Raw genomic sequence first — 14,954 nt, forward strand, 5'->3', positions numbered from 1 at the left:
TATCTTATAGTTGTCAATGGATATTTCCAAAATACAACTCTCTCTGTTTAGGCATTGGCTGTGTTACAGTCAGGATGAGGTTTGTTACTGTATTTGTTTTTGTTTTTCCAGGTACTTGGATTGAATTTAGGGCTTGATATATGCAAATACCACTACCACTGAGCCACACTGAGCTACACTCAGCTCCAAGATGAGAATTTTCTGTTCCTGGGAAATCTGTTCCCAAGAGCCCTCAGGGTGAGGAAGGACACAGTCAAATTAATTGAGAATTATGAGTGTCTACATTGTGCTATTTACTATGGATATTGAATGGCTAAAACCCTCAGTGTTAAGCATGGGCCAAAGTGCAAATCCAAACATGTCCCAGATATTCTTGGAGATGTTAATAAGCATGTTATCTGCAAAAATTTAAAAATGGCTCTGTGGCCAATGGCTTGGGAGACCTCACATACCCCCCACCCCAAGACGGAAGTGTCCAGCAGCCCAGCTCTCGAAAGCTCTCAAAAGGCTGACAGTAAACATTACCTGTCTAGCTGACACATCTCTCAAGCTCTTCAGTGTTCCCTTCCAAAACATTTAACCTAAGACTAATCGTGAAAACAACAAATCAGGCAAATTTCAGCAGTGATGTCTTACAATTTATTTGATCTGAATCCCTTAAGACTGAAAATCAAAGCCATAATAGAACTAAAAGAGAGAGAGATAAAAACTAAAGGTAACATGTACTCCAAGTGAGAGCCTAAAGTAAATTGAAAGAACATTAGGTTAAAAACTAAATAAAAGATAAGCATTAGCTAATAATAGTTAATAAAGTATGTACATTGCTTCATTAATTCTAATGAGTACCATGCTAGTATTAGGTGTTCAAAATAGGGAAATCATGTGGGTTCATGGCAACTCTTTAGCAAGATGTGTGCCCATATGAAAAGTTTCCTATTTAGAATGAGAGATTGGACCACATAAGCATAGAATATGGAAATTCTAATTCTGGCTCAGGAATAGTGAAGACAAGTTGCCGGGCATGGTAATGGTTCAGATACTGGTGGCAAATCTATCAAAATTTTGCAGTTGAGAAGGTCACAACTTGAATCTGGGTTGTCTTCTCCCATTGCCTAGGCATATAAAGACACAGCAGCTCAAGAAGTGTGACGATTAGATTCTCACATTGGGTCTTCCAGTATTTGTCCAAAGACAATAGGAGAGTGTGTTGGTGAGCGTTACAGGATTGTCTGAATAAAAATGGAGCTCGTTTTTCATAGGTGCGCACGTAATGGTTGATTCTTTCACTCAGACTCTTTTCTCGGGACATGTGCCAGGTCTGGATTGGAATGTTTGTTCAAGGCATTTGCGTAAAATCTGAGGACAAATTTATAAGTAATTTTTACTTGTACTTGACAAAGTTTTTGAGCTCCAATTACTACCTTAACAAATCCAGAAAAACTACTCTCATGTTTTATATGTGATCGATGGAATCGTAACTGGCAGTATAATTGTAAAACGATGGCAAGTGTAATAAATATCATTTACTGGGCATAGCAGGGACTGTTGTTTTAACTTTGTAACAACCCATATTAGTCACTTTTTCATTGCTGGAACAAAATACTCAACACTAGCAACTTGAAAGGCAGAGAGGTTATTCTGGCTCATGTTTTACAAGTTTCAGTCCTTGATTGATCGGTCAGTGACTTGGTGGAAGACCCTGGTGAAGAAAAGCTGCTTATTGCCTTGTAACCAAGAAGCAGAGAGGACAGACGGGAGTGGGGAGGAGATGGACCCTTCCAGGCCACACGCAGTGACCTGCATCTGCTGACCGGACCCCACCTCCTAACAGCAAATCCCTTGCGAGCCCCATAATCCAGCCACCTTCCCACAGCCCCCACTATGAGCATGTGAGCACCTAGGGGACTTATAGATATAAATGGTGACACAAGCCAATAAACTAAGAATTATGGTCCTGGTTTTACAGATAAGAAAGCTAGTCTATAGATACCGGTCTTTGCCCATAGTGGTGAAGCAGGAATGTTCCTTCTCTTATTCACAAGGCCTTGGATCAGTGTTTGAAGAACGAACTTCACACCGTAGTCAAATGTGTCCTTACAAAGGATCCACAGAACCCTTTTGGTAAAGAGTTTGGGGGACAGTTCACTGTTGAATCAGAATTATCTGAATGAATGAATTCATCTAGTTCCTCTAGTATGACTGGGAAGCAGAGGGATGTGAGGACTGTTCTGAAATTCAGTGGGAAGCAAATAGATGCTCTGGGAATCTTACAGAAGAGCTTACTTTCATAGCAGCTGAATTTGTGTGCGGTGTTTCTACACAGGGCTCGGCAATAAACAGATTTGTCTTAACATAGTTTTTGTTCACTTGTTTGGAGGTCTTCGCTTTTACATTTTTGAAAACAGGAAAGTGTTCTTGGTTTCCATCGGAAGCATTCATCTCCATGCCTTCACTCCTACTGGGGGAACTGTAAGCCATCAATGAGGCTACAATATTGGTGACAGCTTTCCAAACTGAGAGTCAGTCGCCTCTCATCAATTACATCTCCAGACTTGACAGTGTCCCCATACAGGAGCGCAGCGTCAGCCGCTCAGCGTTTATAGAACACCTCCTCCTCAGACAGTTCGCTTCCTAATGCGTGTCAGTGATTCAGCTTTCCCAGATCTTATTTAACTTGACTGTGAAATATTGCTGTAAAATTAGATATACGCCTGACACTATGTTTTTATCCCTTTTCTGTGTAAATTGTAGAATAGAAAATATCATCCCTTATAGACAAGGATAAAGAGAGTCTATTGGAAAATTAAGTCAGAACTGTCTTAATTTACAATGTTCAGAAAACCATGTCTGTCTGTGACTTAAATTGAACTTTTAAACCCAAAGATCAGCCACTGTCTTTCCAAGGTTCCACTGAAGGTTGTTCTTTGAAGAGTGATCTGAGAATGATTTGCAATGACCTTAATCATTTCTCTCTCACTCTTTCTATCCAGTTTTTTTTCCCCTATTGCAGACTTCCTTCCCCTAGGCTGAAGGATCCATTGCCTTTAATGGATACTCAATATTCAAGACCTTAAGTCAGTGAAAGTGAATTAAGATTTGTCCTTAAATGCCAAACATTAGCTTTCCTAAGAATACATGTAGAATGATAGTCCTCATATATTAAAGGGATAAATACTGTAGAAACTGTATTACATAGGGAATCAGCAATGATGTGCTCTTGATACTAAGAGAGGATTATTGGGCCAGGTGCAGTAGCACATGCCTGTGATCCCAGCAGGCTGAGGCAGAAAGATTGCAAGTTTGAGGTCAGCATGACAGCCGGTAAGACCTTGACTCAAAGTAGAGAGGGCTGAGGACATAGTTCAACGATAGAATACATGTGCAAGATCCTGGGTTCATTTCCCAGCACCATAAAAAATAAAAATAAGGAAGAGGGTATTGAAATACCTTTTTGATGGTAGCAAACCACTGATTATGTGCCAGATTTTGCCAATCTGGTATGAGATCATACCATACTACTGGTATGAGATCAGATTTCCCCAAAGTGATGGATGGTTATTGTTTTTCCTGTTCCAACTGCAGAAACTGCACAGCTTTGAAGAATGGCAGATGAACGGAAAGACGAGGCCAAGGCACCGCACTGGACCTCAGCTCAGTTAGCAGACGCATCTGCACACCCACATCCACCAGAAATCAAGGACCAGGCTGGGGCCGGGGAAGGACTTGTCCGCAGCGCCAATGGATTCCCATACAGAGAGGATGAGGAGGCTGCCTACGGAGACCACGGGGCCCAGGGCCCCTATTCAGATACCAAAGAGAACGGGATCAACGGAGAGCTGACCTCAGCTGACAGAGAAACAGCAGGTAACTTGGGCCCACTGTGCTGGTTCTCGGTTTTGCTTTGTAGTCAGTGCAGTCTGAAAGTGAATTAATTTACCACGCTTATCTTCTTTCACTGGGGTCAGGGCTGAAATTCCAGCTGGTCTGGAGAAATAGGCACCAAAGAGAGAGAAAAAACATGGTCGCTAGTCTGACTTCACCCAAATGAGTTGTAGTCTCCGTTCATTGCCCTGTTTAATTTTTATTGCTTTGAGTTTTACAGACAAATGGTTCTGTGTGTGTGTGTGTGTGTGTGTGTGTGTTGCTAGAAACTATCAGCATTTTAATCTATTTTTTAAAAAACTTCAGTTTTCTTTTTGATTCTCCTGAATGACAGTGAGCCTAAATTTAAGGATTGATTAGAAATCTATTTACTTTATAGAAAGATATGTGAAATCCATCTCCACAACCTTCAAAAGAAAAAACACAATGAACATACATGTACAGACACAGGAACCATTTCTAACTTTCTCAGACAGGTACTTAAAGACGATATTCAGGACAACATAACATAGTTTACTTTCTTTTCAAAATATGACTTCTGAGCCAGGGGGTTAGCTCAAGCACAAGTGCCTGCTTGGCAAGTGCGAGGTCCTGAGTTCGATCCCCAACACCAAAAAACAAAACAAAATAGAACCAAAATATGACTTCTTCCAGCAGTTTCCTTTATTCTATCACTGATTATATTATCTCTAATAGCAGTTATGCTACATTGAAGGCATAGAGGAATACTAGCCTCCACTATAATATTTGTCACCATCATTTCCCTTTATAATTCAGAACTTAACATATTTCAGCTCATTAACTTGTATACAGGAACTTACCATGCAAAAGAGTGAGCAACTTAGAAGAAGAAAAGCTACGTTGCTTTCAGAATCATCCTTTGCTTGTTTAAGGGTTAGTTTTCTGTATTTCATCATCAATTACTCTGAAACACTTATGGATAGAACACTGTATTTTTAAAAATGTGAAAATGTGTACAGTGGTAAAGTGTGTCCTTCACATGAGTAAGGTCCTGATTCATCTCTAGCACCAGCTTTCCCCCCATAAACATATACATGACAGATACACATGGACACATATGTAAATTTTAGTATGGAATCACCAAGAGCATTTGAAATGGCAGAGAAGAAAGTATATGAGTACACAGGGAAAGTTTTAAACATCCACTCACACAAAACCCTACTGTGGAGAATTTTCTATATGCACAGTGCCGTGTTAGCTTCCACGCGGGGGTGTGCATGAGAAATGTGTCCTGAGCTTTGTGGCTCAGAGCTGTTACAGTGTACTAGACCTGTGCATGAAGCAAATTCAGATACAAAGAACTGTCTGTGGGGTCAAGTGGGAAGTATAGAAAGGTAGATTTAAGGAGGGGTTGTTTATACTAAAAGCCCAACTCCTCAAATGGTGCTCAGATACCTCCCACAGTGGCTACAGGAAGGGGTTTTAAATATTTAAGAAAAACATCATGACGCTCAGCCTCTGTCCAGCATCACCCGAGCCATTAACTCAAGAAGACACAGTTTCAGCAACAGATAACACTGTGTTCCTTTGGAAGATGACATGTCTTTGAAAGCTGGATTTTTAGCGGTTGCTCTGATAAAAAGCGTGTACCTTGCAGAAATCCATGCAGAGCGGGAGAGGAAGGTGGCAACCCCATAATGATTCCAGGGATTCAGAAGCTGTACACAGCTTTACACAACATATTAGTGAGAAAAACTGCAGTGAAGAATGAACCTAAAATATTTTCTCACCTCTTAGTCACAGTGAGGATTCAGATAAGATTGTAAAGGAGTGTACTCTTGGTCAAGGAATATTTTTCTGCAGCTGGGCGTGATATAACCTGAAGAGGATGGGGCGTGCATGTCCAGAGTGTTAACGAAGAGGATTTTGAAGGAGTCAAGGCACAAGCAATTGAGGGCATGTAAGAGGGCGATGCTTGAGGACAGCAAAGGAGATAACATGGTGGACCAAGGTTCTTATCATCATCATCCCCGCCCCCACCAGTGTCACATCTCTGATCCTCAATAAATGTGTATGGAGGGAGTGAATGAATGAATGTCTGAATGCGAAAAGAAGCAAGTACTTTTCAAATTATTGGGAAAATGACTTAAAAATCTAGCTTTGTCTCTTGGAGAGTCATCAGCTGATGCTAGCTAACTGTGGTACTTGTTCAGGAAAGCAGTGGAGAACATCGTTTACTATTCCGTCTGTTGGGTGATCTTAATGAAGTATTTAAGAGCATCACAGAAAATGTACTTGCTGGGTCAGCCTGCCCTTGCCAGGTTCTTTGAGAAAATACATCAAAAAGATACTAACAGATGTTTCTTTTATATGATGGTTTCAGGAGCACCCTGAGTTAATTTCAAAGTCAGCTCAACTTGTATGGAGGAGTTTTATATTATCTTTGGGAGACTGATTGCAGAGTCTTATGTGTATGTTCATAGTGACAGAGGTGGTAAATAATAAGCTGTCAGCTACCACAGAGCTTTTTTCAACCCAAGCTGTACTATAATTTTAAACTAACTCTCTCTCCAAAATAATAGCTGAAGTATGGAAACCATAAAATATCTCAACGTGGAAAGCTATAAGTAGAGAAAACGCAAAATTTTTATTTCCTCATCCATAAAATAATATTTTAATGAGAAGTTTATATGCAAGTAAATTTTCTCTAAGCACTAGCTTAATAAATGATAATGTTTATCACTGCTGATTTATGGATAACTTTAATAAATTATGTGATGAGAATCATCTCCAGTAAAAGAGGTGCTCTTAAATCTCAAATGTGGTGTTTAAATATGCTGTTCTTTGATGGTGGATACCATGGGTATGAGCTGGCAATATATTCTGAGATCCTGCTTTGTTTTAAAGAGCATCAAGAAGCTGTACACATGCTTGTTCTTTTATCATCCAGCTACACTCTATCAGTGTGTTGCAGTTTCCCCTGTTAAAGACTAGGCGTGGCACTAGATGCTTATAGTCCCAGCTCCTGGGGAAATTGAGAGAGAAGAATCCCCTGAGCCTTTGAGATGAAGACTAAGCCGGGCAACACAGCAGGACCCTGACTCAGAAAAATAAACAGTAGCTACAAAGCAGCAGATAAAGACAGGCACTTAAAACACTTCCCATGAAACACCGCTCAGGGACATCAAGTCCTCAGCTCTATGGCGTGATAGAGTCCCAAAACTCTTTATTGTCTTTCTTTCTATAGTTTGTTCTCTCTCTCTCTCTCTCTCTCTCTCTCTCTCTCTCTCTCTCTTCTCTCTCTCTCTCTCTCTCTCTCTCTCTCTCTCTCTCTCTCTCTCTCACATGTTTTTATGAGACAGGGTCTCATTATGCAGTTCAGGCTGACCTTGAGCTCACTTTGCAGCTCAGCCTGGTCTTGAACTTGCAACAGTCCTCCTGCCTCAGCCTCCTGAGTGCTGGGATTATAGACATATACCACCACATCTGACAATAATGTGTTTTTAGAAGAATCTATATACAAATATATGTGTTGGCATGTTTCCCGATATGCATATGCAGACACTTGTACAACATCAGAAGTTGGTGTCTGGGAAAGATATTGCTACTTTATGCCGAATTGGGCTTGATTTCATCATGTCTGAGAGGTGCTGTGATTCCAGGAGTGCACCACCGTGCCCAGCTCTCTGTTCATGTTTAGACGTAAATTTTCTGCAGTTTATTTCTTTCCATTCATCTCTATAAACAGAATGTTGTAGTCAGTGGCTTGCACCCAACAAGTCTTCCACTCTTCCATCCTTCCAGAGACTGGGCCCACTTCAACCAATGCTCTTCCCTTATTCTCCCCAACACACCCTTTGGAGAATTCATTTTTATTTATGGGCTATAATAATTTTTAAAATGCTATTTCATAGCAATTATTTTTTTGATCTCCTACACTAAGACCAACGGCTGTAAGAATAAGGAATGTTAGAAAAAAATAATATTTTAGATCACTCTTCTTTACAATGTACTCTTCAAGGTTTTATCTCCTTCCATACAATTTACAGCTAGTCCATAGAAAGAAGTAAAATTACTTTCTCAATTATCATCTTTGATACTTTGAGATTTTTTCTCATCACTTAGGTGTTCTTGTTCAAAACTTTGCCACAGAAGCATAAGGAAAGAAATAGGATATTGAGAATCTAGCCACTAAAGAAAACTCTTACATTAAGATGATAGCAACATTTAAAAATTGTCTTTCAAAATATGAATAAGAAATTCAATGTCTTGTGATCATCTCTTCCTTCCTCTCTTTTTCACTTTACCGAGCAAAGCAAAGGAATGCATTCCTGGTCCCTACAAATGCCCCACTCAGTGGTGACCGAACCCCTCGTCTTCATGCTTCTTACCCGGAGCAGGGTCCAAACTCACTTTAGACTTTGTGTCAAAATAACATAGCATCCCTTGTGACAGAACAGAAAGACAGACACATACACTCTGCAATCCTTGGACAGGAAACTCATCCAAGAAAGTGGCAAATTGGAACAAGTAACCCTTTGAGTAACATTTTAAGGACAGGAAGAGCAATTAGTTTCTATAATCTCATGCATGTGACTTGGCAGGTACTTGGCATCTTCATCATTTAGTCTCCCTTTAGCTGTCTATCAAATTCTAGCCTCGGATCATAGGATCATCAGCAAACACCAGTGTCTACAGTGTAGTAGTTTCCTGATTCTTAACATGTTCTGAAATATGTTGTGATTTTAGCATTAGTTACTCTTCATCAATAGAGAGGAAAAGATTTTCTAATTCCCTCCTTGTCCCTCAAGAACTGCTTAAACGGCTATTATGAAAATACAGCCTGCCCTCGAGATCAATAGGTTACACATCCATAAGTAAAACCAATTATGGATCAAAAATATTTGGAAAACGTACTGCACCTATTTGGAACGTGTACAAACTTTTGTCATTATTCTGCAAATAACACAGCATATCAACTGTAAACTGTATGCTTTTATATTGTATTAGGTATTCTATGCAATCTAGAGATCATCTGAAGTATATGGAAACATGTACACAGGTTCTATACAAATAGTATGCCATTTTGTATAAGGAATTTGGATAGTCACCATTATTAGTGTCTTCATTTACAAAGAAAAAAGGTTAATACAGTGAATGGTTAAATGACTTGCTCAGGATTGCCCAGGAATAAAGTTGGGAGCCACATTATGAACACAGAGCTCAGAAATCCAGTCCGCTTCTCCTTCCTGTGGAACTGCCCCATCCCCACCACGAAAAGCAATGCAGGATTTTCCTATAGTTTATAATGTACCTTGATATCCAGAAATGCTGCTGGCTGTAAAAGATTTAGAGCTCTTTTCAATGAGAAGCAGTTTGTTTGTCTTCATCTTCTCTGGTTCCCAGGACTGCAGTACTTCTGTAAATGCTAGGATGTACCCTTTATTCAACGGCACTAACAGAATCTGCTAGTTCTGTCTCATAGCTATGGATAAAAAGACGGAAGCCTGGAGGAGCCTGTGTGATGACCTTCACAGCTCATTCATTGGCAGCTGTAGTCACCATCTGAGACCCCATGACTATCCCAGACCATAGGTCTCTTGTCTCCTAGATTAATGCTTTCCTGCTGTCCCCTCTGCCCGCTGGGACTAGGACAGCCACTCACAGCACTCATTACGGGCCGAGAGGACCGTTGTCTTGTTGCAGAGCTGTCCCCTTCGTGTACCTTTAAGAGTAACATAAAATCCTAAATTTATGCCCAGTTCTCAGCCTGAGTGAGGAAACACAGAAACAGTTCTAAAATGTGGATGAATAGCAAAACATTGAGCTATTGAAAGGCTGGCTTCAGGGATCAGGATTTCCTAAGGTCCTAGTGCTTTGAACCCTGGTCAGGAGCAGTAGGCATGGTACAAAGCAGCACTGCGATCACCGAAACCTGTGTCAGGTATTTCTTGGGGGTAAGTGAATCGGTTTGCTTTTCTTTACTGTGCTCCTCCAGATTTCTCCAGATCCTTTGTTTCCGCAGCATCTCTGGGCTTGCTTTGCAGTCTGCTCCCAGCCCAGGCAGGGAGAGCCTGTGCCTTTTCAGAGCCTGCCAAGGGAGCTGGATTTTCCAAACCTTGCCCTGTGCTCTGACAGCCACGTGACCCAGGCAGCCCGATGGGCAGACTCACACACAGGCGCTTGCTGCTGCCGCAGTTCTGAATTGAAGCCTGAAAGCAGAGGATGAGGGAAAACATCGGCACCTCTCCACGCAACAAGCAGAGTACGCTTTTACGCTTTTCTCTGCCCCATTTTTTTTTCAATCTTCAAAAAATTCCAACCTGCCTTTCCTTTCTCTCCTGTTCTCCTCTGTCTCCATTGCTGTTTTGAGATTTACCAGGAGGAGCCAAGGCTCTCATTTCCAATATGATCTGCTGTACATAATACATACATTATTTTATGGAGGGCCAAATAGCACACAGTCATTTCTTCTGAAAAATGACTAAAGCCTACAGCACCACCTCCTGAGACAAATAAACAAGCTGGCCTAACAATGCAGGGGTAGCAGAATTTTTCTTTTCCTTGTTGCCATGCCAACCACTCCTCGCCAGGGCTGCCATTTCCCGGAGCTCTGCAGAGCATAGTGTGCCAAGCAAGCGGTTGTTTAGCATTCAAGGGCAGATCTGCAGAAATCCACACAGCCTCCCCACCAAGAGTCTGGGCCTGGCAGCACCCAGGCTTCAGGACAGCACATGGGCACCTGTTCAGTGTTTTCCATCTGAAGATTAGCACTTGGGCCTGGAAAGAAAGCCAAGCACCGATTTCTTTTTTTAAGGCGGTTCCACGAGGTTTGTATTTGTCGGATTCGCTTTGTCTTGTGTGGTCTGTCGGATGAAGTGGGTTGTGGGTGTTAGCTTCTGGCACAATGTGTCGTTTGTCGTGTTGAGTGATAGCAGGATCTGGACCTTATTGAGGACGTGTTACGTGGACATTACTGTAAAGCAGGGCACCTTCTGCTCTCGATAAAGTGTGAGCTTGCATACTGCAGGGATTGGCGTGGCAGCCGTGCTTTTGATGTTTACAAATCAGAGGAAAGGGTGGGCATGGAGTAAGGATTTTTGGGTGTAACTATAAAGTTATACAGTAGTGTGTCCCATAAAAACCATATTTTGCTCTCAGCCAGAGTCAGTAGGACATTATCTTAAGCCAGTTAATTTTGAATCAAGATCTAAGGAAAACTTGGTTTCTCAGGACTTGTTTCAGTGAGGTCCAGAGACTCAAAAAATTGAGGCATGATTTTATGGCTTAGAGTTTTAATTGCCTGTTAACTCTTGAAATCATGAAGAGTAAAGCTTTGCCTAATCATTATAGCTTAATACTTTAAAACTAAGTCTGCTTTGCATGTGCATTTACCTCTATGTATGTTCTAGAAGAAATACCCCATGCAATGTGGACCTGAGTTCTAGTTATTATCTTGTTTCATACTAAATAACAGAAGTTATTTCACAAGTATTAAGCCAAGTATTTTATCAGACTCTCTGACCCTCCGACACTTTGAAAATCTATTTGGTTGAGTTTGTGTTCTTAGTAATGCAACAGATTTGCACCAAGGAGAATTCAGAACCATTTGTAAAGATTATTCTGTGTAGGTTGTTTTTAAGCATAAATCTAATTTCGTTCTCATTTTATTTTGTACCTGGCCTTTCACTCAGTTCTGTATTCTCCAAAAGCTAGCCAGGCTTCCTCCTTTCTAACTTGCTGTCATGTTTTATTATCATATTTTTCTTTTACTGCCTTCCAGTTGAGAGGGGGGCATTAGAAACTCCATTTAGCGGGAAGTCTCAACAGTTCATAAAACCTTTCTAATTTGCAGTGAACAGATGAAAATTTTCAGTAATGGAAATGATTTGGGGGGGGGGCGCTTATTTCTAGACTGCTATTTGTTTCCATCAGGGTCAAGCAGTCTTTATCTATTGCTGGTTATATTTCTGGGCAACCCCGCATCACAAAAGAGAGGAAAAAAACAGAAAACATTTGACTGAAATCTGAACAAAATAAACTGCTCAAATATCTTGAGAATATATTCATCATTAAACAATAATGTGTTTGTTTGTTTATCTTTTTGAGATAGGGTCTCACTATGCAGTTCAGGCTGATCTTGAACTCACTTTGTAGCCAGGCCGGCCTCAAACTTAGAGCGATCCTCCTGCCTCAGCCTCCTGAGTGCTGGGATTACAGGCATGCATCACCACACCCAACAATAGTGTGTTTTTAGAAAAGTCTGTATACAAATATATGTGTTGGTGTTATTTACTGACATGCATATGCAAACCTTTGTACAACATCAGAAGTTGATGTCTGGGAAAGATATTGCTTCTATGCCCAATGCCATCCTGAGGCAGGGCTTTGGGCTTGATTTATCATGTCTGAGAGGTTGCTAAGCAGATGGGGGGGGTCCCCCACACCGCCCCCGCGTCCCTCATTCTGGTCGGCTTTGCACCTCAGCCAAGCCTTCCTCTCTTCCTCGCTCTGCCTCACGCTTCACTGCCCCTTGGCAGACAGCACCTGTGCTGCCGTCATCAGGAGCAGGTGACAGAACAGCTGGCGCTGCCCTGCAGACCTGGCCACTCCCCCTCACCCTCATCCGAGCTGGCATCGTGCATCCCGGGGAAAGGAGGGACCTCGAGCTGCTCTGCTGTCTGTGTGACTTGGTCTCACAGATGAGTCAATACTCGTGAGAAACCGCTTCAAACCCAGCCAGGCTGAGGAGCAGACAAAGAGAAAACCACCCGTCCTTCACCACTTCTAACAGCTCTGAGTGGAGCCTAAAAATGAGAGCAAATTATTGTCACTTGCCTTTGATTTCAGGAATTCTCAGGCAAAGGCAGACAAGAGGGAAGGAAAACCATCTTTGCTAGAGGTGATTCACCTTCAGCAGCCGGAAAAATCACTCACATTCTGTGTCCAGATTTTCTGTTTGAAAACACAGGTCAAGGCTGTGTGCGGGCTTGAGCTTTCGATTCTCCCCGGGGCATCATCAGCCCGAATCACCAGTCCTCTGACCGCACCGAGGACCCAGGACCTGTCCTCCGTGAACGGTGACTTTCTGCCCCTCAGCCTGCAACGGCTCCATCCTTACATAGATGGCCCAGCGCGGTGGAAACAGTGTGGGAAGGCTCGATGCTAAGACAGGTCCTCGAGGGTCTGCCTTGGTCAGGGTCAGAGAAGACACTGATTTCCTTCTTTCTGCTGAGGGTCGTCTTAGCTAAACACTCGCGAGTCCCATGCTTACATCTTGCTGCAAGCATTGATCCTGGTCACACGATTGTGAGCGCTTTGACGTAGAATCTGTTCCCTATCCATTTCCTCTTCCTTGTGGCACATACTTATTAAGATAGAAAGATACTTAAAACCCATTACAGTTTTGAGGGCGGAAATCATGCAGACAAAGTGATGCTACAAAAACTGTACCCCAAGCCAGGTGTGGCGGTGCATCTGTGATCCTCGCCTTTGAGAGGCTGAGGCAGGAGGGTTACCCATAGTCTAAATACTACGTGGGGCTAGAAAGTGAGTCGAAAGGCAACCTGGACTACACAGTGAGACCCCGACTCACAAAAACAGAGAAGGAAGAGACTAGAATCAGTACAAAACTACACCTGTGGCTGGAACAGAAAGGAATTAAGTAGGAATTCCAGAGTACCGCAGTGAATAGACATCATGGAGACATCTAAAAGTGGGAGTAAAGGTTGGGAGTTAGGAAAATACAGTGCTGCCTGAACACCGCAGTAGGATCTTTTCTTGATGATGAAAGTTATTAAACTGGAGAGCACATGAAAAGTCAGGATACGAGACCTTTCTGAGAGACATCTGTACTCAAATCGCAAAGGAGTCCATGGGTGCCGAATAACTTCTCACACTCACGCCTATGAGATTCAGCGAATGTCCTAATCAGCCTGGTTAACAATGCCACTGAGATGCCCTGCACGTGGGCCTCCGGACTACATGTCCTTTTGGTTCTCTGGCTCAGAGCGGTGGCTTTACTGCTCTAAATCAGAAGCTGATCAGTCTCATTTCTGACTAATGGGTAATCTGAGCCTGGGAGCAAATAGCTATTCTGTGTCGTCCAGGTAATGCTATTCCTTTAGCAGAGTTTTGTGCCAGTGTTAGGCTGGAGAGGTGCTGTCCCTTGTTTTGTTTTTTCTCTGCTCTCTAGTTGGTTACCCTCAACACAGTACCACCATTTTTTCTCTATTTCTCTTGGAGTCTATCGAATAATTCATAAACAATAAGTTTGGGGGCAATAAAGGGCATTTCTCTTTTGAGTGAATGGGGAACATTTCTACATTAACTAGGGGAAAATGTTTTATTTTAATTAGACATACTGATTTTTTTCTTTTAAAAAATTTCAGTGATCCATCACTTTCTTGTCATCTGAGAATTAAAAATGTTTCTATTTACATTTTCTAATACATAAGAATTTTAATATTTAACCTTTTTTTCTCCACAGAGATGACTAACAGTAATAGTAAGAGGATTGTTTTACAAAGCAGATTAAATCTGCCTCGTCCCATTTGACGTCTTCACGCCCAGCTTCTTTTTGTCTCTTTTAGTCTTTTTTTTTTTTTTTTTTTCATGTGGTCTGGTTCAGTAGGAAGACACTTCCTGTGCGAGGACCTGGGTTTGCCCCTCAGTGCAGAAGGAAAGAAAAGAGGTTAGAATAATAAACTTCTTTCTTTGGAGCTCTTTTGGGGTACCACACAGATACTGCCACAGGGAAAATGACTTTTCCTTATAGTTTTATTTTATTCTATTTTATATTTTTATTTTAGACCAGACCTTGCCATGTTGCCCAGGCTGGCCTCAAATTCCTACTCAGCAAAGCCAATGATTTGGGGCATATTCTTAGAAACAGGAATTAGATATTTGCTTCATGGTCAGGGCTACTCTCAACTTAAATTGCAATTTCACTTTGGAAAGCAGAGGTATACATTCTGATGTAGAAGTTTCTCTTGTGTATCACAAAGAAAAGAAAGTGAGTTCTCATGTGTTACCATTGACGTGCTTTCCAAAGGAAACTTTAAGACCTTGTTGTGAAAGCTACTATTCCGTATCCTTGAGAATCTGCATAT

At 41.7% G+C, this 14,954-nt stretch overlaps 1 protein-coding gene across 38 annotated transcripts in view; it reads left to right on the forward strand.

Annotated features, from left to right (window-relative positions):
* Nucleotides 1-14,954, forward strand: part of Map2 (microtubule associated protein 2) — a 269,697-nt gene that overhangs the window by 193,905 nt on the left and 60,838 nt on the right. For 36 of the 38 annotated variants that reach the window (XM_063237389.1, XM_063237391.1, XM_063237397.1 and 33 more), the window contains one exon: nucleotides 3,583-3,864. In XM_063237389.1, the coding sequence (XP_063093459.1) occupies nucleotides 3,603-3,864 (262 nt within the window). In that variant the 5' untranslated portion in view covers nucleotides 3,583-3,602. Of the gene's footprint in view, nucleotides 1-3,582; nucleotides 3,865-10,464; nucleotides 10,674-14,954 lie in introns of those variants that run through there. The other 2 variants (XM_063237410.1, XM_063237416.1) reach the window with 2 other exon arrangements.

This window comes from Cavia porcellus, unplaced genomic scaffold (assembly GCF_034190915.1).
Source record: "Cavia porcellus strain 051 isolate PalLab524CR breed Dunkin Hartley unplaced genomic scaffold, mCavPor4.1 scaffold_26, whole genome shotgun sequence".
In the NCBI taxonomy this organism is placed as follows: Eukaryota; Metazoa; Chordata; class Mammalia; order Rodentia; family Caviidae; genus Cavia; species Cavia porcellus.